General features: G+C 66.8%; 5 protein-coding genes and 1 non-coding gene across 6 annotated transcripts; 5 read left to right on the top strand and 1 right to left on the bottom strand.

Annotated features, from left to right (window-relative positions):
• Nucleotides 1-202: 202 nt before the first annotated feature.
• On the top strand, nt 203-10,040 carry TNPO2 (transportin 2). The gene is given in 26 exon segments (XM_088154922.1): nt 203-337; nt 896-1,029; nt 1,408-1,483; nt 1,856-2,005; nt 2,200-2,306; nt 2,397-2,530; nt 2,920-3,001; nt 3,137-3,259; nt 3,357-3,438; nt 3,441-3,474; nt 3,688-3,748; nt 4,440-4,608; nt 5,714-5,866; nt 6,450-6,675; nt 6,899-7,070; nt 7,311-7,397; nt 7,494-7,601; nt 7,686-7,844; nt 7,933-8,020; nt 8,114-8,212; nt 8,304-8,399; nt 8,505-8,580; nt 8,672-8,771; nt 9,049-9,123; nt 9,228-9,359; nt 9,452-10,040. Coding segments are annotated over 24 exon segments (2,664 nt in total). The 5' UTR covers nt 203-337; nt 896-930; the 3' UTR covers nt 9,336-9,359; nt 9,452-10,040.
• Nucleotides 3,892-3,958, top strand: LOC148220631 (small nucleolar RNA SNORD41). The gene has a single exon (XR_015798708.1). It is a non-coding gene; the product is annotated as a small nucleolar RNA SNORD41 (small nucleolar RNA).
• A 171-nt stretch (nt 10,041-10,211) lies between the features above and the next one.
• FBXW9 (F-box and WD repeat domain containing 9) lies at nt 10,212-12,865 on the top strand. Its single transcript, XM_088154967.1, has 10 exons — nt 10,212-10,715; nt 11,050-11,189; nt 11,274-11,405; nt 11,502-11,614; nt 11,690-11,781; nt 11,864-12,012; nt 12,091-12,204; nt 12,290-12,379; nt 12,503-12,568; nt 12,654-12,865. Exons 1-10 carry the CDS (start codon nt 10,469-10,471, stop codon nt 12,726-12,728), a joined length of 1,218 nt encoding a protein of 405 aa, XP_088011093.1. The 5' UTR covers nt 10,212-10,468; the 3' UTR covers nt 12,729-12,865.
• A 638-nt stretch (nt 12,866-13,503) lies between these two features.
• On the top strand, nt 13,504-15,222 carry DHPS (deoxyhypusine synthase). The gene is given in 8 exon segments (XM_014893225.2): nt 13,504-13,895; nt 13,976-14,072; nt 14,223-14,309; nt 14,387-14,423; nt 14,426-14,491; nt 14,569-14,672; nt 14,747-14,872; nt 14,948-15,222. Coding segments are annotated over 8 exon segments (978 nt in total). The 5' UTR covers nt 13,504-13,536; the 3' UTR covers nt 15,050-15,222.
• WDR83 (WD repeat domain 83) lies at nt 15,219-17,108 on the bottom strand. The gene is made up of 9 exons (XM_014893240.2): nt 16,933-17,108; nt 16,567-16,687; nt 16,383-16,488; nt 16,247-16,295; nt 16,007-16,133; nt 15,865-15,932; nt 15,666-15,774; nt 15,471-15,585; nt 15,219-15,401 (listed from the first exon to the last, which is right to left on the bottom strand). The coding sequence occupies exons 1-9, from the start codon at nt 17,033-17,035 to the stop codon at nt 15,249-15,251; spliced, it is 951 nt and encodes a 316-aa protein (XP_014748726.1). The 5' UTR covers nt 17,036-17,108; the 3' UTR covers nt 15,219-15,248.
• On the top strand, nt 17,076-17,841 carry WDR83OS (WD repeat domain 83 opposite strand). The gene is made up of 4 exons (XM_014893242.2): nt 17,076-17,168; nt 17,292-17,397; nt 17,550-17,647; nt 17,727-17,841. The coding sequence occupies exons 1-4, from the start codon at nt 17,134-17,136 to the stop codon at nt 17,791-17,793; spliced, it is 306 nt and encodes a 101-aa protein (XP_014748728.1). The 5' UTR covers nt 17,076-17,133; the 3' UTR covers nt 17,794-17,841.
• The last annotated feature ends 2 nt before the right edge of the window (nt 17,842-17,843 follow it).

The raw sequence follows: 17,843 nt of genomic DNA, 5'->3' as shown, positions 1-17,843 counted from the left end.
CCCCCCATTTAATGGTTCCGCCAGCGCGCGGTGCACGCTGGGAGTCGTAGTCCCGGTTCTGTCCCGAGCACTCGGCGCATGCGCGCTGTAGCCCCGCCTCTTCCCCGTTCGGCTCCGCCCCTTCCCCTCTTTGCCCCCGCCCCCTGCGCACGTGACGCGGCCGCGCGGGGCGGACGGTGGCCGGCGGGGGTCACGGGGGGCAGCGGCGAAACCCCCCCCGGCCGCGCTCCGACCCCCCCCGAACACCGGGACCCCCCCCCCCACCCCAAAACACCGGGATCCCCCCCCCGGAAACACCCCGGGACATCCCCACCCCCCCTCAAAACTCAACGGGCAGGTACCGGCAGCGCGGGGGGCGGCGGGAGCGGCGCGCGGGGCCTGGTGTGTGTGGGGGGCAGCGCTGAGGGCAGAATTGGGGGGTCCCTGGAGGGGGGAAAATGGGGGGAGCCCGGGGAGAGGTTTGGGGGTCTGGAATGGTGGGGTCGGGAGGGGATCGAGGCACGGGGGGGCCTGGGGAGCAGGGGGGGGGCGGTGTGAAGGGGGTTGGGGGGCAGTTGTGGGTTTGGGGGGGAGCAGTTGGGATTTGGGGGAGGCTGAGGGGATTTGGGGGGGTCTCTGAGGGTGTGTGGGGGGCGGGATGGCGGGGGGCGACGAGGGGCTCATCCCGAGGTTTGGGGGGGCAACGAGGGTGTCGGAGATCGGGGAGTACAGAGGGGGGAGCGGGGTTATTTTGGGGAGGGGGCGCAGGGGGGGAACACCGGACCCTTCTCCATCCCCCCCCTCCCCCATTCCCGTTCTCCCGCCATTCCCGGTCCCGGCCCCACGTGCGCGCTTCCCGCCCCACCCCCACCCAACAACGGAGACCGAGCCCCGACCCTCCCCAAATGTCCCCCAGGACCCTCCCCGGGACCCCCGGGCCCCCCCCGGGCCATGGACTGGCAGCCGGACGAGCAGGGCCTGCAGCAGGTGCTGCAGCTGCTCAAGGACTCGCAGTCGCCCAACACGGCCACGCAGAGAGTGGTGCAGGATGTATCCTGGGGGGGCTGGGACCACCAAAATGGGGCTGGCATTACAGAGAGGGCTGGCTAGAACCACAAAGATTGTCCCAAAGATGGGTTTGGGACCAGCAAAATGGGGCTGGGACCATTGAGAGGGGGATGGAATTACGAGGAGGGGGTTTGGGACCCCCAGGATGGGGCCCGGACCCCTGGGAATGGGAGTGGGACCCTCGGGACCAGGGGGTCTCAGGCCCCAGGACTGGGGGGGTTCAGAGCTCTGTGGGGGCAGGGAGGGGTCTGTGTCCTGTGGGGAAGGAATTGGGGTGGCCGTGGTTGGCCCTGGGTGTCCCCCCCGTGTCCCCCCCGTGTCCCCTCCTGTCCCCGCTCCCTTCCTTAACCGCCCCTCCAGAAACTGAAGCAGCTGAACCAGTTCCCGGATTTCAACAATTACCTGATCTTCGTGCTCACACGCCTCAAGTCCGAAGGTGGGGGGGGTCTGGGGGTGTTTGGGATGTTTGAGGGGTGTCTGGGGGTGTTTGAGGGGTGTCTGGGGGTGTTCTGGGAGTGTTTGGGATGTTTGAGGGGTGTTTGGGGGTGTTCCAGAGCCCCCAGTTCAGTCTGTGGGGGGCGGCAGTGACCCCTGGATCCATCCTGGGGGATCCATCCCACCCCATTTTCCCCCTCCCCAGGTGAACCCACGCGTTCCCTGAGCGGGCTCATCTCCCATTTTTGCCCGTTTTTTCCCATTTTTACCCCATTTTCCCCCTCCCCAGATGAACCCACGCGCTCCCTGAGCGGGCTCATCTCCCATTTTTGCCCGTTTTTCCCCATTTTTACCCCATTTTCCCCCTCCCCAGATGAACCCACACGCTCCCTGAGCGGGCTCATCCTCAAGAACAACGTCAAGGCTCATTTCCAGAGCTTCCCCCCGCCCGTGGCCGAGTTCATCAAGCAGGAGTGCCTGAACCACCTGGGGGACGCCTCATCCCTGATCCGGGCCACCATCGGTGAGGGGACCCCAAAATCCACCCGGGGTTACCTGTGTGACCCCCAAACCCTCACCCAAAACACCTCTGGGACCCCCACCCACCTGTCCTGTCTGCCCCTTTCCCTCATCGCCACCCTGGTTTCCAAAAGGGAGCTGCAGGTGTGACCCTAAACCCCCAAACCGCATCCCCCAGCTCACCTGTACCTGTCGCAGGTATCCTGATCACCACCATCGCCTCCAAGGGCGAGCTGCAGATGTGGCCGGAGCTGCTGCCCCAGCTCTGCAACCTCCTCAACTCCGAGGATTACAACACGTGCGAGGTGAGGGGGCGCACCTGGGCACACCTGGGGGGGTGGGCGTGGCCTCTGCTGACCCCTCCCCATATTTTTTTTTTGTGGGGGGGTTCCCAGGGGGCTTTTGGGGCGCTGCAGAAAATCTGCGAGGATTCCTCGGAGCTGCTGGACAGCGACGCCCTGAACCGGCCCCTCAACGTCATGATCCCCAAATTCCTGCAGTTCTTCAAGCACTGCAGCCCCAAAATCAGGTGTGGGGGACAGGTGGGGGTCACACCTGGGCTGGGGGGGGGGGGGGGGGGGGTCACACCTGTGCCTCACCTTTGGAGAGGTGGGAATGTGGGGGTGCTTCAAGCGGCTCCAAAAAAAAAATCGTGATTTGCAAAAGTTTTCCAAAATTCCTGGGTGCTGCTGCCCCAAAATCAGGTGGGGGGGGTTTCAGGTGTGGGGTGCACCTCTCTCCCACCTGCACCCCCCTTTTTTTGGGGGGGGGGGGAGCAGCCCCAGAAGGGTTCTGGGTGTCCCCAAATGCAGCATTGAAGGGGGGGCCAGGTGGGTCCTGGGGGCACAGGTGAGTCTGGGAGTGCTCAGGTAGGGTTTGGGGGTGCCCAGGTGACCCCCCCCTTGCCCCGCCCCCCAGGTCCCACGCCATTGCCTGCGTGAACCAGTTCATCATGGACCGGGCACAGGCGCTGATGGAGAACATTGACACCTTCATCGAGGTGAGGGCACACCTGGAGGACCCTGGGGGGCATCCCTGCGAGGCTCACCTCTCACCTGTATCCTCCCCATCACCTGGGGGGGGCGTCCCTGGGGGTCTCACCTGTCCCTGGGGTCTCACCTGTGCCCCTCCCCAGCACCTGTTTGCGCTGGCGGTGGACGAGGACCCCGAGGTGAGGAAGAACGTGTGCAGGGCGCTGGTGATGCTGCTGGAGGTGAGGATCGACCGCCTGATCCCCCACATGTACAGCATCATCCAGGTGAGAGGGGTCACCTGTGCTCCAGGTGAGGGGTTTGGGGGCACGGTTCAGGGCTTACCTGTGCCCAGGTGAGCTCACCTGTCCCCCCCGCCCGCAGTACATGCTGCAGAGGACACAGGACAGCGATGAGAACGTGGCACTGGAGGCCTGCGAGTTCTGGCTGACGCTGGCGGAGCAGCCATCTGCAAGGACGTGCTGACGGCTCACCTGGTGCAGTGAGTGACCCAAAAATCCCCAAATTCACCCCCAAAATCTACCCCCTAATCCACTGCAGAGCTGACGGCTCACCTGGTGCAGTGAGTGACCCAAAAATCCCCAAATTCACCCCAAAATCTACCCCCTAATCCACTGCAGAGCTGACGGCTCACCTGGTGCAGTGAGTGACCCCAAAAATCCCCAAATTGACCCCAAATTCCTCCCGATCCCAGGCTGATCCCGATCCTGGTGCACGGGATGAGGTACTCGGAGATCGACATCATCCTGCTCAAGGTGGGCACTGGGGGGCACCGGGGGGCTGTACTGGTGTGTACTGGTCCGTACTGGTGTGATTGGTGTCACTGGAGGTTGTACTGGGCTGTACTGGGGACACCGAGGGGCTGTACTGGTCCATACTGGTCCGTACTGGGAGGGCACTGGAGATGATGACACCCTCGAGCTGACCCCTGTGATGGTCTCTTGTGTTCGTACTGTCTGATCCCGGGGTGGGCGGGGCACCGTGTCGCCATATGATGACGTCACGTTGCTGTCTAGTGACGTCACATCGCGTTACAGTGACGTCACGTTATACAGTGATGCCATGTCGCAATGCGATGATGTCATGTCGTGATGCAATGACATCACACCACGACATGACGTCACATCCCAATACGCTGAGATCATGTCGCAATGCAATTATTTCATGTCACGATACGATGGCATGCTGTCGTGATATGATGACGTCATGTCGCAATATGATGATGTCACGTCGTGACACAATGGTGCCGTGGCACAGTATGATGTCACACTGTGATATGACGTCATGTCGCGATAAGACGTCACGTCATGATACAATGACAATATGTCACAATACGATGACCCCATGTCGTGATACAATGACCCCATGTCACGATACAATGTCTCCACGTCGTGACACAATGACCCCGTGTCGCGATATGACCCCGTCCCGTCGCGATACCCCCAGGGCGACGTGGAGGAGGACGAGGCGGTGCCCGACAGCGACCAGGACATCAAACCGCGCTTCCACAAATCGCGCACGGTGACGCTGGCGCACGAGGAGCAGCGCGGGGGGGACGGCGACGGCGACGGCGACGACGAGGACGACGACGACACCCTGTCGGACTGGAACCTCAGTATGGAACGGGAACGGGATTGGGAATGGGAATGGGAATGGGATTGGGAACCGGGAATGGGAATGGGGTGACACCCTGTCGGACTGGAACCTCAGTATGGAACGGGAATGGGATTGGGAACCGGGAATGGGAATGGGGTGACACCCTGTCGGACTGGAACCTCAGTATGGAACGGGAATGGGATTGGGAACCGGGAATGGGAATGGGGTGACACCCTGTCGGACTGGAACCTCAGTATGGAACGGGAATGGGATTGGGAACCGGGAATGGGATTGGGAATGGGATTGGGAACCGGGAATGGGATTGGGGTGACACCCTGTCGGACTGGAACCTCAGTATGGAACGGGAACGGGATTGGGGTGACACCCTGTGGGACTGGAACCTCAGTATGGAACGGGAATGGGAACTGGGAATGGGATTGGGAACCGGGAATGGGATTGGGGTGACACCCTGTCGGACTGGAACCTCAGTATGGATTGGGGACGGGATTGGGAATGGGATTGGGAACCGGGAATGGGAATGGGAACTGGGAATGGGATTGGGGTGACACCCTGTGGGACTGGAACCTCAGTATGGAACGGGAATGGGAATGGGGTGACACCCTGTCGGACTGGAACCTCAGTATGGATTGGGGACGGGATTGGGAACGGGATTGGGAACCGGGAATGGGATTGGGGTGACACCCTGTCAGACTGGAACCTCAGTATGGAACGGGAATGGGATTGGGAACGGGAATGGGATTGGGGTGACACCCTGTCGGACTGGAACCTCGGTATGGATTGGGGACAGGATTGGGAATGGGAATGGGGGCTTTGGGGGGTCCCTGAAGGGTTTGGAGTGTCCCCAGGGGGTTTGGGTTGTCCCTGCAGATTTTGGGGTTCCAGTGTGTCTTTTGGGGTCTCTGTTTGTTTTTGGGGTCCCCCAGCACACCCATTTCCTCCCCAGGGAAGTGCTTGGTTTGTTCTTGGGGTCTCTGTGTGTGTTTTGGGGTCCCCCAGCACGCCCTGAGCCCATTTCCTCCCCAGGGAAGTGCTCGGTTTGTTTTTGGGGTCTCTGTGTGTGTTTTGGGGTCCCCCAGCACGCCCTGAGCCCATTTCCTCCCCAGGGAAGTGCTCGGCAGCAGCGCTGGATGTCCTGGCCAACGTGTTCCGGGAGGAGCTGCTGCCCCACCTGCTGCCCCTGCTCAAGGAGCTGCTCTTCCACCTCGAGTGGGTGGTCAAGGAGTCGGGGATCCTGGTGCTGGGGGCCATCGCTGAAGGTGGGCAGGGGGGAGACCCCAAAACGGCCCCAAATACACCCCAAACCCATTCCAAACACATCCTGGTCTGGGGGACCCTAAATAGAGCTCCAAACGCATCCTGGCCCAGGGGATTGCAATTCTGGGGGGGACAAATCCCGGTCCTGGGGCACCTCCAACCCAATCCCAGTCCTGGGGAAGGGCAGACCCCGATCCTGGGGGCACAGACCCCGATCCTGGGGCACAGACCCCAATCCTGGGGACACAGATTCCAATCCTGGGGGCACAGACCCCAATCCTGGGGACACAGATTCCAATCCTGGGGGCACAGACCCCAATCCTGGGGCACAGACCCCGATCCTGGGGGCACAGATTCCAATCCTGGGGGCACAGACCCCGATCCTGGGGGCACAGATTCCAATCCTGGGGACACAGACCCCAATCCTGGGGGCACAGATTCCAATCCTGGGGGCACAGACCCCGATCCTGGGGGCACAGATTCCAATCCTGGGGGCACAGACCCCAATCCTGGGGGCACAGACCCCGATCCTGGGGGCACAGACCCCGATCCCCCCAGTCCCCTGACCCTTCCCCACCCCTCCAGGCTGCATGCAGGGCATGGTGCCCTACCTGCCCGAGCTCATCCCACACCTGATCCGCTGCCTGGCCGACCGCAAGGCTCTGGTTCGCTCCATCGCCTGCTGGACCCTGAGCCGCTACGCGCACTGGGTGGTGGCTCAGCCCCCCGAGCTCTACCTGAAACCCCTCATGACCGAGCTGCTGCAGCGCATCCTGGACGGCAACAAACGCGTGCAGGAGGCGGCCTGCAGGTGACACTGGTGACTCTGGGGACACGGGGGAATTTGGGGACACTCGGAGCACCCCCCAGCCCGGGGGTGATGACATCGCTGCCCCGATTGCCGTGAGGACGCTTTGTGTTCGTACTGCCTGACCCGGGGGGGGCGGGGGGGGTTCTCACTCCGTTCTGGGGAGGTTCCCGCGTGGTTTTGGGGGTTCCTGAGCTGAGTTTTGGGGTGTCCCCGTTGTCCCCAGCGCCTTCGCCACGCTGGAGGAGGAGGCGTGCACGGAGCTGGTGCCGTACCTGAGCTTCATCCTGGACACGCTCGTCTTCGCTTTCAGCAAGTACCAGCACAAGAACCTGCTCATCCTCTACGACGCCATCGGCACCTTGGCCGACTCCGTGGGCCACCACCTCAACCAGCCGGTGGGTCCTCGGTGTCCCCAGACCCCCCTCGGTGTCCCCAAACCACCCCCCTGCCCGGTGTCCCCGAGCCCGGTGATGAGCAGAGACATTCGAATCCTGAACTCCCCCTGTGGATCTCTTGGCTCTGAGGGCCTCGTGGCACGGCAGGTGTGCCCTGCTGTGTGTCCCCAACGTCCCCAGAGTGTCCCCAACCCCTCCCAGAGTGTCCCCAACCCCTCTAGACTGTCCCCAACCCCCCAGGAGTACATCCAGAAGCTGATGCCGCCGCTCATCCAGAAGTGGAACGAGCTCAAGGACGAGGACAAGGATCTGTTCCCTCTGCTCGAGGTGGGGCTGGGGGTGACCCCGGCATGGTGGGGGGGTGTCCCCATCCCCCTGAGCCACCACCCCCTGCCCACACACGATGTCCCCCGCTGTCCCCAGTGCCTGTCCTCGGTGGCCACGGCCCTGCAGAGTGGCTTCCTGCCCTACTGCGAGCCCGTCTACCAGCGCTGCGTCACCCTGGTGCAGAAGACGCTGGCCCAGGCCATGGTGAGCCCCTCCCCGGGAGCCTGGGGGGGTCGGGGTGGGTGACAGCCACCCACCCCCGAGGTGACAGTGACCCTCCCCGCCCAGATGTACAACCAGCACCCCGAGCAGTACGAGGCCCCCGACAAGGATTTCATGATCGTGGCCCTGGACCTGCTCAGCGGCCTGGCCGAGGGGCTCGGTGGCCACGTGGAGCAGTTGGTGGCCCGCTCCAACATCATGACCCTGCTGTTCCAGTGCATGCAGGTGAGGAGGGGGGGACACACACACACCCCCCTGAACCCCCGGATCCCTCCCAGCTCACCTGTGCCCACACCTGTGCCCCTTTCCCCAGGACACGATGCCCGAGGTTCGCCAGAGCTCCTTTGCCCTCCTGGGTGACCTCACCAAGGCCTGCTTCGTGCACGTCAAGCCCTGCATTGGTGAGTTTTGGGGTTCCCCGGGGTGGGAACGCCCTGAAATCAGGGTTGGGGAGGGTCTGTGCTCACCTGTGCCCACCTGCGCCCCCTCCCCAGCCGAGTTCATGCCCATCCTGGGCACCAACCTGAACCCCGAGTTCATCTCCGTGTGCAACAACGCGACCTGGGCCATCGGGGAGATCTGCATGCAGATGGGTGAGCAGCCCCCCAAACCCCTCCTGAGCCCCCCCAAACCCCCCCTGTGCCCCCCAAAACTTCCCTGACCGCCCCCTTTGTCCCCCCCCAGGGGCCGAGATGCAGCCCTACGTCCCCATGGTCCTCAACAACCTGGTGGAGATCATCAACCGCCCCAACACCCCCAAAACGCTCCTGGAGAACACGGGTGAGGCCTGGGGGGGGCTCAGGGGGGCTCCCCCAAAAGCTGCTGGGGCTGAGGGAACCCCTCAGTGCTCCCCAAAATCCTCAATCCTTGTCCCCTCCCCTCCAGCCATCACCATCGGGCGCCTCGGCTTCGTGTGCCCGCAGGAGGTGGCCCCGATGCTTCAGCAGTTCATCCGGCCCTGGTGAGTCTGGGGGAGCCTTTTGGGGGTCCCCAGGAATTTGGGGGTGGGCGGGGGACGGTTCTGAACCCCGATTTTTGCCCCCCCCAACCAGGTGCACGTCGCTGCGGAACATCCGTGACAACGAGGAGAAGGACTCGGCCTTCCGGGGCATCTGCGTCATGATCGGGGTCAACCCCGGGGGGGTCGTGCAGGTTTGGGGGGGCTCCAGGTGTGGGGGGGACCCCCAGGGCACATTTTGGGGAGAGAACACCTTGGTTTGGGACAGGCGGTTACCCACGGGAGGGGGTTTTGAGGAGGGACTTCTTGTGTTCTCTGGCCAAAACTGGGGGTCTCTGGTGTTTCCCTCTCCGCATTTTTGGGGTGTTTTCTCACCCCATTTTTAGAGCGTCCTTCTCTCCATTTTTGGGGTGTTTCCTCCCCATTTTTGGGGTGTCCCTCTCCCCATTTCTGGGGTTTTTCCCCCTCCAGGATTTCATCTTCTTCTGCGACGCCGTGGCGTCCTGGGTGAGCCCCAAGGACGACCTGCGGGACATGTTCTACAAGGTGAGGGGGGGTCTGGGGGGGCTCGGGGACACCCGGGTTTTTAGGGGGAGCCCCCTGAGTTTTTGGGGGACCCCCCCGAGTGATCCTCACCCCCTTCCCCGCAGATCCTGCACGGCTTCAAGGCCCAGGTGGGCGAGGAGAACTGGCAGCAGTTCTCGGAGCAGTTCCCCCCTCTGCTCAAGGACCGGCTGGCGGCGTTTTACGGGGTCTAGGCCAGGTGCAAACACCTCAGACAGGTGCGGGGGGGATGGGGCAGCACCCCAAAACCCCCCCCCGGGGGGGGCACAGGTCATTGTCCCCCCTCAACCATCGCTGTTCCCCCCCGCAGGTCGGCGCCAGGAGCCCGTCAGGGATGGCAGCCGGGCCGGGAGGGACCCCGCGGTGCCCGGGGTGGGGTCGGGGTGCGGTGCCCGGTCCCGGGGGGGGGTCCCCGAGAGCAGTTTCACCCCCGGGGAAGGAATAAAGGGTGGGGGGCTGGGGGTGGGGGGGCCGCGGGAGGGGGGGGGACCCGCGGCGGGGCTCCAAACCCTGGGGGAGGGGCCCAAATCCCTGGTGGGGGAGGGCGAAAATCGGGGCTGGAGGGGCCAAAAAAGGGTTGGGGGGGACCCCGTTCCCGTGTGTCACCCCCGTGTCCCCCCCCCGCATGAAGCCCCCCGCCTCTCCCACACACACGCCCGCAGGAGCGCGGCGAGCCCCGGGCGGGAGGGGCGTGGGGGGCCGGGGGGGGCCGAGCCGCAGCCGTTGTGCTTCGTCGTGAGCGAGTCGGTGCCACGTTTCCGCGTGTTTGATTTGCCCGTTTCCGTTCGTTTTTTTACCGTTTCCAGGGCGGGGATCGGGGGGAGGGTGTGGCGAGGGAGGGGGCGGGGGCCCGGTTGTGTCGCGCCGGGCGGCACAAGAAAGGCCGTTTGTGGACCGTGCGCTGTGTCCGTGTCGTTTGTTACCGGGGGAAGTGGGGGGGGGGGGGGGGAACGGGGCGGGGGTGTCTGCGGCGGTCCCGGAGCCGCCACGGCTGCACGTGGCCCTCTTCCGGTGCCGCTTGATGACGTCACTGAAAGCGCACAACGCCGTTGGCTGATTCGTGGGTCGCCCCGGAAGTGGCTCCCGCCGTGGCCGTGGAGACGGGACGCGGCCGGGCCGGACCGGGCCGGGACCCGATACCGGGGGGGGGGGGGCGGCGAGCGGGAGATCGGGAGAGGGAGAATGATGTTTGGGAGGGTCCCGGTACCGGGAAGAGCTGAATGAGGACTTCCCGGTACCGGGGATTCTGGGAGGGCGCTGTCGGTTTGGGCGGATCCCGGTTCTCCGGGACCGCGCTCGGTGCTGACCCGCCGCCCCCTCCGCAGCCATGGATGGGCCCCCCGCGCCCGCCACCGCCTCTCCCTCGGAGCCCTCCGGGCCGGCGGTGGGCGCGGGGGGGCTGCTGGCTCTGCCGCCGGAGCTGCTGCTGCGGATCTGCGGCTTCCTGCGGGCCCGGGACGTGCGGCGGGTGCTGCCCCGCGTCTGCCGCGCCCTGCGGGACCTGGCCCGCGACGCCGTGGCCTGGCGGCTCCGGCTGCAGAGCCGCGCCCGCCGCCCCCTCCCCGTGCTGCCAGGTGGGTCTGGGGGTGACGGGACCGTCCCGGGGCGGAGCTCGCTGGGGAAATTGGGTCCTGCTGGGGACCCCTCGCTGCCCCCCGCGCCCCCCACCCTGCTCCGGCTCGGGGAACTCTCTGGGGAGTGGCTTTGGGAGCCTCTTTGACACCCCCAGGTGCATCGGGGACCCCACTGAGGGGTCACTCGGGACTTGAGGGACCCTCATGGCTCCCCCCGAACCTTGGCATTTTGTTGGATTTCCACCCTTGGAGCCTCATGTCCCCCCCCTGTTCTTCTGAGGGTTCACTGGGACAGGCTTGGGGACCTCCCCAGTGATTTTGGTGTCCCCTCCAGAGGATGGGTTCGACTGGGCGGCCGCCTGCGAGGACCTGGAGGAGCACCTGGAGCGCTGGGGGGCCGGGGGGGCCCCCATGGAGCATTTCTCGCTGGATGAGGGGCACTTCGCCTCCGTCGACTCCGTCCTCCTGCTGCAGGTGGGACCCGCGGGGCCCGGGGGGGGTTTCCCCGGGGTCTCCAGGAGGGTCCCCAGCTCAGCTGTGCCCCCTCCTTGTCCCCAGGGGGGGTCCCTGTGCGTCTCGGGGGGTCGCGACCGCAACGTGAACCTGTGGGACCTGAGGGAGCTGGGCCGGGGCCCCCCCGGGAAGGTTCTGGTGAAGGCGCTGGGCTCGGGGCGCAGCGGGACCCACAAGGTGGGGATCTGAGCCACCCCCCCCTCCCCAAAACCCCTCTCTTCGGGGGGGTCCCGGGCTGGGTTCGGGTCCGGCAGCGCCTCTGGGTCCCCCCAGGGCTGGGTCTGGTGCTTGGCCGCCCGCGACAGCCGCGTGTGCTCGGGCTCCTGGGACAGCACCGTGAAGCTCTGGGACCTGGCAGCCGAGGGGCAGCAGTTCGGGGAGATCAGGTACGGCCCGGGGGGACTGAGGAGGGGCTGGGGGCGGCCCGGGGTGGGGGTCCCACTGAGCCCCCGCTCCCCCAGGGAGAAGGCGGCCGTGCTGTGCCTTTCGTACCGCCCCGACGTGCTCGTGACTGGCACCTACGACAAGACGGTGACCGTGTACGACCCGCGAGGTACGGAGGGGGAATTTGGGCAGGCTGAGGCTCTGGGGGGGGGGGGGATTGCCCTGACCCCCTCAGCGCTCCCCCTCCCCAGCCGGGCAGGCCCAGGTGAGCAGCTACAAGCCCCACGCCAGCGCGGTGCTGTCGCTGGCGGCCGACGAGCGGCTGATCGTGTCCGGAAGCGAGGACCGCACCCTTGTGGTGTTCGATCGCCGCGCCGGTGCCGTCCTGCAGCGGCTGCAGGTGAGGGCTGTGCCCCACACCCTTCCTCGGAGGCTCCCAGTCCCCGCCACGGTGACATTCCAGATGTGTCCTCCACAGCTGGACAATTACCTGCTCTCCATGTCCTACCGGGGCTCGCAGCTCTGGGCTGGGGACAACCAGGGCCGCGTGTACCTGTTCGGCAGCAGCGGCAGCGGCTTCCAGCCCGCCCGGGTAGGGGCTTCGGGGGGTTCTGGGTGGGTCCCGGTGGGGCTGTGACCCTCCCCGGGCCTCACCGGGGCTTTCTGTCCCTCCGCAGTATTTCGACGTGGGGCACCGGCTGCAGATCACGGGGCTCTGGCACTCGGTGGGCTCCCTCTACACCACATCCACGGACAGGACGCTGAGGGTGGGGGTCCCCGGGGCTCGGTCCCGCGGGGTTGGGCTGAGGGAGGCCCTGAGGGGGCCGAGGAGTTCCTGGCTGGGCTGAGGGGGGGGGGGCTGCTGACCCCCAACTTTGCCTCTCCTGCAGATCCACGTCCCCACAGATCCCCCTCGCACCATCTGCTCCTGGACACACGACGATGTCCTCAACGGGGTGAGGGGCTGTCCCCGGCCCTTGCACACGCAGCACCCCCCTGGATGCCCCCCGAGCCCTTCTGACCCTCCTCTGCCTCCCCCAGATCAGCGTGGATGGGGACGTGGTGGCCGCGGCCTCGGGGGGACTCTCGGTCGAGGTGTGGAGGCTCCGGACCTGACGCCGCCGGGGAGGCTCCGGCCGCGCCCCGCGGAGTCCCCGCTGCGCCCCTCGTTTCGGGGAGCCGGATCCGCATCCGGGCCGTGGGTGGGGCTGGAAGGTGCCGCCTGTTTATGGGTATTAAAGGATTTTACTGGAGCCTGTGTCCTCCCGCGGGTTTGGGGCGAATTGGGGCGGGTTCGGGGCTCCCTCTGTTCAACGTCTCCTTTTCGCGTCTGCGAGATTCTGGTCCCTCCACGGCCACCGTCCTGCCAAGATGGCGGCGCGCGTTACGACGCGGGGGGCGCGGTCCAAAATGGCGGCGCCCTGAGCTGCCTGGCCGAGCCATGGCAGCCCCGGGAGAGGCGCCGGGAGAGGCGCTCCGGGCCGTGCTGCGGCCCAGCGGGGCCCTCCCGGCCGAGGCCCTCCCGGTGCGCGGCTACGACTTCTCGGGCGGCGTGGACCACGCGGCGCTGCTCCGCTCCTTCCGCACCACCGGCTTCCAAGCCACGAGCTTCGCGCAGGCGGTGGCCGAGATCGAGCGGATGGTGAGGCCCGAGGTGGGGGCCACACCGGGAGGGTGAGGGGGGGTCCGGGCCCGGTGTGACCCCCTCCCGGTGTCCCCGCAGATCGCGGCCAAGCTGGAGCCGCTGAGCGCGGAGCAGCGGGACCGAGCGGCCATGGCCGGGCCGCGGCCGCCCTCGGGCTGCACCATTTTCCTGGGCTTCACCTCCAACCTCGTCAGCTCCGGCGTCAGGGAGAGCATCCGATACCTCGTGCAGCACGGCATGGTGACAGGGGACAGGGGGACAGCGTGGGGACGCCCCGGAATGGCGTGGGAACACTGGGGGTGGTGTGGGACGCTTGGGAATGATGTGGGGACAGTGACAACGGCGTGGGGACATGGGGCACCTCAGGCGGTCACGGGGTCCTGCTGTCCCCCCCCGCCCCATTGCCAGGAGCTCTCAGGTCGCCCTTGGGGTGTCCCCAGGAGTCCCTATGGGGTTCCAGGGGGTGCGGGGGGGTCACATCCGGGTGTCCCTGAGGTGCTGACACCCCCCGGGCAGGTGGACGTGCTGGTGACCACGGCCGGGGGCGTCGAGGAGGACCTGATCAAGTGCCTGGCGCCCACCTACATCGGGGACTTCCACCTGCGGGGCCGGGACCTGCGGGAGAACGGCATTAACAGGTCTGGGGGTGAGCGTGGGGGGCTGGGGCCACCTCGGGGCCACCTCGGGGTCACCTCGGGGTCGTCTTGGGGTCCCTCAGGATCGGGAACCTGCTGGTGCCCAACGACAACTACTGCAAGTTCGAGGACTGGCTGATGCCCATCCTGGGGCAGATGGTGGATGAGCAGGACACGCAGGTGAGGGAGGGGACTCTGCAGTGCTGGAAGGGGACCTTCGGGGGTCACTGGACACCTGGGGCGGGGTTTGGGGGTCCCTGGATGCCTGGGGCAGGGGTCTGGGGGTCCCCATGCCCCCCTGGCCAGGGTTCCTGAGCCGGATCCCCCCAGGGTGTGCGGTGGACGCCGTCCCGGATGATTGCCCGGCTGGGCAAGGAGATCAACAACCCCGAGTCCATCTGCTACTGGGCCCAGAAGGTACTGGGGGCACTGGGGGGGCACCAGGGGGGTGTCACTGTGGGTGCCACCGGCTGTCACCGTGTCCCCCCTCACAGAACAACATCCCGGTGCTGAGCCCGGCGCTCACCGACGGCTCCTGGGGGACATGATCTTCTTCCACTCCTACAAACGCCCGGGGCTCGTGCTGGACATCGTGGAGGGTGAGCATTCCTCCCTTAGGGACTCCCGGGGGTGCCCCACGGGATTTGGGGGTGCCCTGACCGCCCTGTGCCCGCAGACCTGCGCCTCATCAACACCCAGGCCATCTTCGCCCACAAGACCGGCATGATCATCCTGGGCGGGGGCCTGGTCAAGCACCACATCGCCAACGCCAACCTGATGGTGAGGGAGCCCGGGGTGCCGGGGAGGGGGCTCGGGGAGGGGCTGGGGGCTCACCCCGGTGTCTGCCCCGGCAGAGGAACGGCGCCGATTTCTCCGTCTACGTGAACACGGCGCAGGAGTTCGACGGCTCCGACTCGGGCGCGCGGCCGGACGAGGCCGTGTCCTGGGGCAAGATCCGCATGGATGCCACGCCCGTCAAGGTGAGGGGGCTGAGGGGAGGGGATTTGGGGAGCCCCCGGTGGGGGTTTTCCCCCTGACTCTCTAGCCCGTGCCAGGTCTACGCCGACGCCTCGCTCGTGTTCCCGCTGCTCGTGGCCGAGACGTTCGCCCGGAGCGCCGACGCCTTCGCGGCGCCCGCAGGGACCCCCGAGGCCTGAGGGACCCCCCCCCGGGCTCAGCTCTGGGCGTGCTGAGCCCCCCCAGCTCTGCAGGGGCTCCCCACAGTGTGGGGGGCAGTGGGGCGAGTCCCCCTGGACCCCTGCACCCCCCTGTCCGTGTGCCCCCCTTGTGTTTATTTATTCGAGCTCCCAATAAAGCACGGCAGGGTCTCCTTTGGGGTTTTATTCCATGAGTCACTCAGGTGTCGGGGTCCCCCTCGGGCTGGAAGGTGTCCTCTCGCCACAGCGTCACCTGGCCCTGGGTGGCCACCAGCAGGCAGGGCAGGCGCGGGTGGAAGGCCAGTGACTGCACCACGCCCTGGCCCACGGGCAAGCTGAGAGCCAGCGAACCCTGGGGGGACACCGGGGGTCAGGGAGGGTCGGGAGTGTCCCCAAACCCCCTCCCGGGACCCTCCCTCACCTCCAGCAGGTCCCAGAAGTAGACGTGGCCGTCCTCGGAGGCGCAGCCCACGTGCGTGTCCTGCTCGTTCAGGACGCAGTCCAGCCTGTACGTCGTGCTGCGGTGCCCCGTGTACCTGGGGAGGGGGCAGGGGCTCAGCCGGGGGTCCCCCCAAAGCCCCGGAGAGCTCAGGGGCTCGGGGGGGAGCGCCCGTACTCGCCCAGCAGCTCGCCGGTGTCCTTGTCCAGCAGCCGCAGCGTGGAGTCCAGGCTGGCTGCCAGCACACACTGCCCGTCCTTGCTGAAGCACACGCTGGTGATGGGGCCTGGGGGCACACGGGGGGCACTCTAGGGGGTCCCGCGGAGCCCCCCCAGCTTTGGGGCACCCCCCGGCTTCCCCCCCAGGCCCCACTCACTGCCGATGTAGTCGGAGAAGAGCTGCCCCGTGCGGAGGTCGTAGCGCCGCACCCGCCCGTCCACGGAGCTGCGGGGAGGGGGGAGGTTTAGGGGGTCCCCGCTCCTGGGGGTGCCCCGGTGCCGGGGGGGCTCGTCCCTCACCCCGTCAGGATCTCGTGGGCCGAGAGCTTCACGCTGGAGATGCCGTCCTTGGCCTCGTCCAGCACCTGGATGGGGTCAGGGCGGCGCGAGCGGCAGTCCCAGCACCGCACCGTGGAGTCGATGGAGCCTAGGGGGGGAAAGGGGCGTCCAGGGGAGGAAAAAAAGGGGGACCAGGATGGGAAAAGGGGGTACAGGACTGTCCCGGAGCATTTTTTTTTTTTCCCCAAACCGCTCCCTCACCAGACACGATGACAGTGGCTTCCGCGTTGAACTGGACGCAGTTCACCTTCTGTGAGAGGAGCAGCGAGTCAGTGTCCCGATCCATTTGGGGGATCCCAAATCCCCCTCCCCAAACCCCAAACCGGCCCCTCCTCACCCCGGCGTGTCCCCGGTACTTGCGGACCACCTGCCCCGTGGTCACGTCCCAGAGAGCCACGGCCTTGTCGGCGCCGCCGGAGCAGATCTGGCTGTTGTCGAAGGATCTGCGGGGGCGCGGGGGGGTCCCGTGAGCGCGGCGGGGTCTCCCCAAGGCGGGGAGGGGTCCCCAAACCCCCCCTTACCCCGCGGCGTCCAGCACCTCGTAGCCGTGGCCCTGGTAGGTGCGCAGGGCCGTGCCCTTGTGCGGGTTCCAGAGCTTCAGCGTCTTGTCGCTGCCGCACGTCAGGCAGTAATTCCCGTCCGCTGCGGGGGGTGAACGGGCGTGATCCCCGGGACCCCCACCCGGGACACGGGGAGATCCCCGGGACCCCCGCCCGGGACACGGGGAGATCCCGGGACCCCCACCCGGGACACGGGGAGATCCCCGGGACCCCCACACCGTCACCCCCTCCCGGTTCCCAACCTTCATCGCCGTGTCCCGATCTCTGCCCCCATGTCCTGTTTCCCCCCCGTTCCTCCCCGGTCCCCCCGGTTGTCGCCGCTCTCACCGTTGAAGCGGGCGGCCCGCACCGCTCCCTGCCCGCACTGCAGGGTCTGCACCCGCTGCCGGGGCAGCTCGGGCCGGGCGGGCCGGGGCCTCGGGAACGCCATGGCGGGACCGGAACCGGCACCGGGGACGGGGCCGGAGGCGGGACCGGGGATGGGGCCGGGCCCCTTCCGGCGGCGGCGGCGGAAGAGGCGGCGGGGCCATGGCGGACCCACGGAGACCCGGCAAAGTGGCGCGGTGAGACCGCGGGCAGCGGGGACAGAGCCGGCGAGACCGGGAGCGGGACCGGGCAGAGACCCGGGGCAGCCGCGGGGTCCCGGTGCCCCGTCCCGCATTACCGAGCCCCCTTCCCCCCGCCAGGTACAAGCCCCCGGCCACCGAGACCAACCCGGCGCTGGAGGACCCGACCCCCGACTACATGAACCTGCTGGGGATGGTGTTCAGCATGTGCGGGCTCATGCTCAAGGTGAGCGCGGCGGCACCGGGAGCGGCCCCGGGCGTTCTGAGGGGAATTCGGAGCGGGAAGGACCGGAGAGAGCCCCGGGGGTCTCATGGGGCTGTCCCGGGGTTCTCCTGCCCATCCCGGGGGTCTCACGGCCCTGTCCCGGCCCTCCCCAGCTCAAGTGGTGTGCCTGGATCGCCGTTTACTGCTCCTTCATCAGCTTCGCCAACTCGCGCAGCTCCGAGGACACCAAGCAGATGATGAGCAGCTTCATGTGAGTGCCGGGAGGGTCCCGGGGGGTCTCGTTTGTCTCATTTGCGGGGGTCTCTGACCCTTGTGTGTGCCCCTCGCAGGCTCTCCATCTCGGCCGTGGTCATGTCCTACCTGCAGAACCCCCAGCCCATGTCCCCGCCGTGGTGACGAGGACGGGGGGGGTCCCTCAGGGGGCAATAAAGGGGGGTCCTGGCACT

Source organism: Sturnus vulgaris, chromosome 33 (genome assembly GCF_052056855.1).
Source record: "Sturnus vulgaris isolate bStuVul1 chromosome 33, bStuVul1.hap1, whole genome shotgun sequence".
Lineage (NCBI taxonomy): Eukaryota > Metazoa > Chordata > Aves > Passeriformes > Sturnidae > Sturnus > Sturnus vulgaris.
This window is presented reverse-complemented; position numbering and strand designations above follow the sequence as displayed.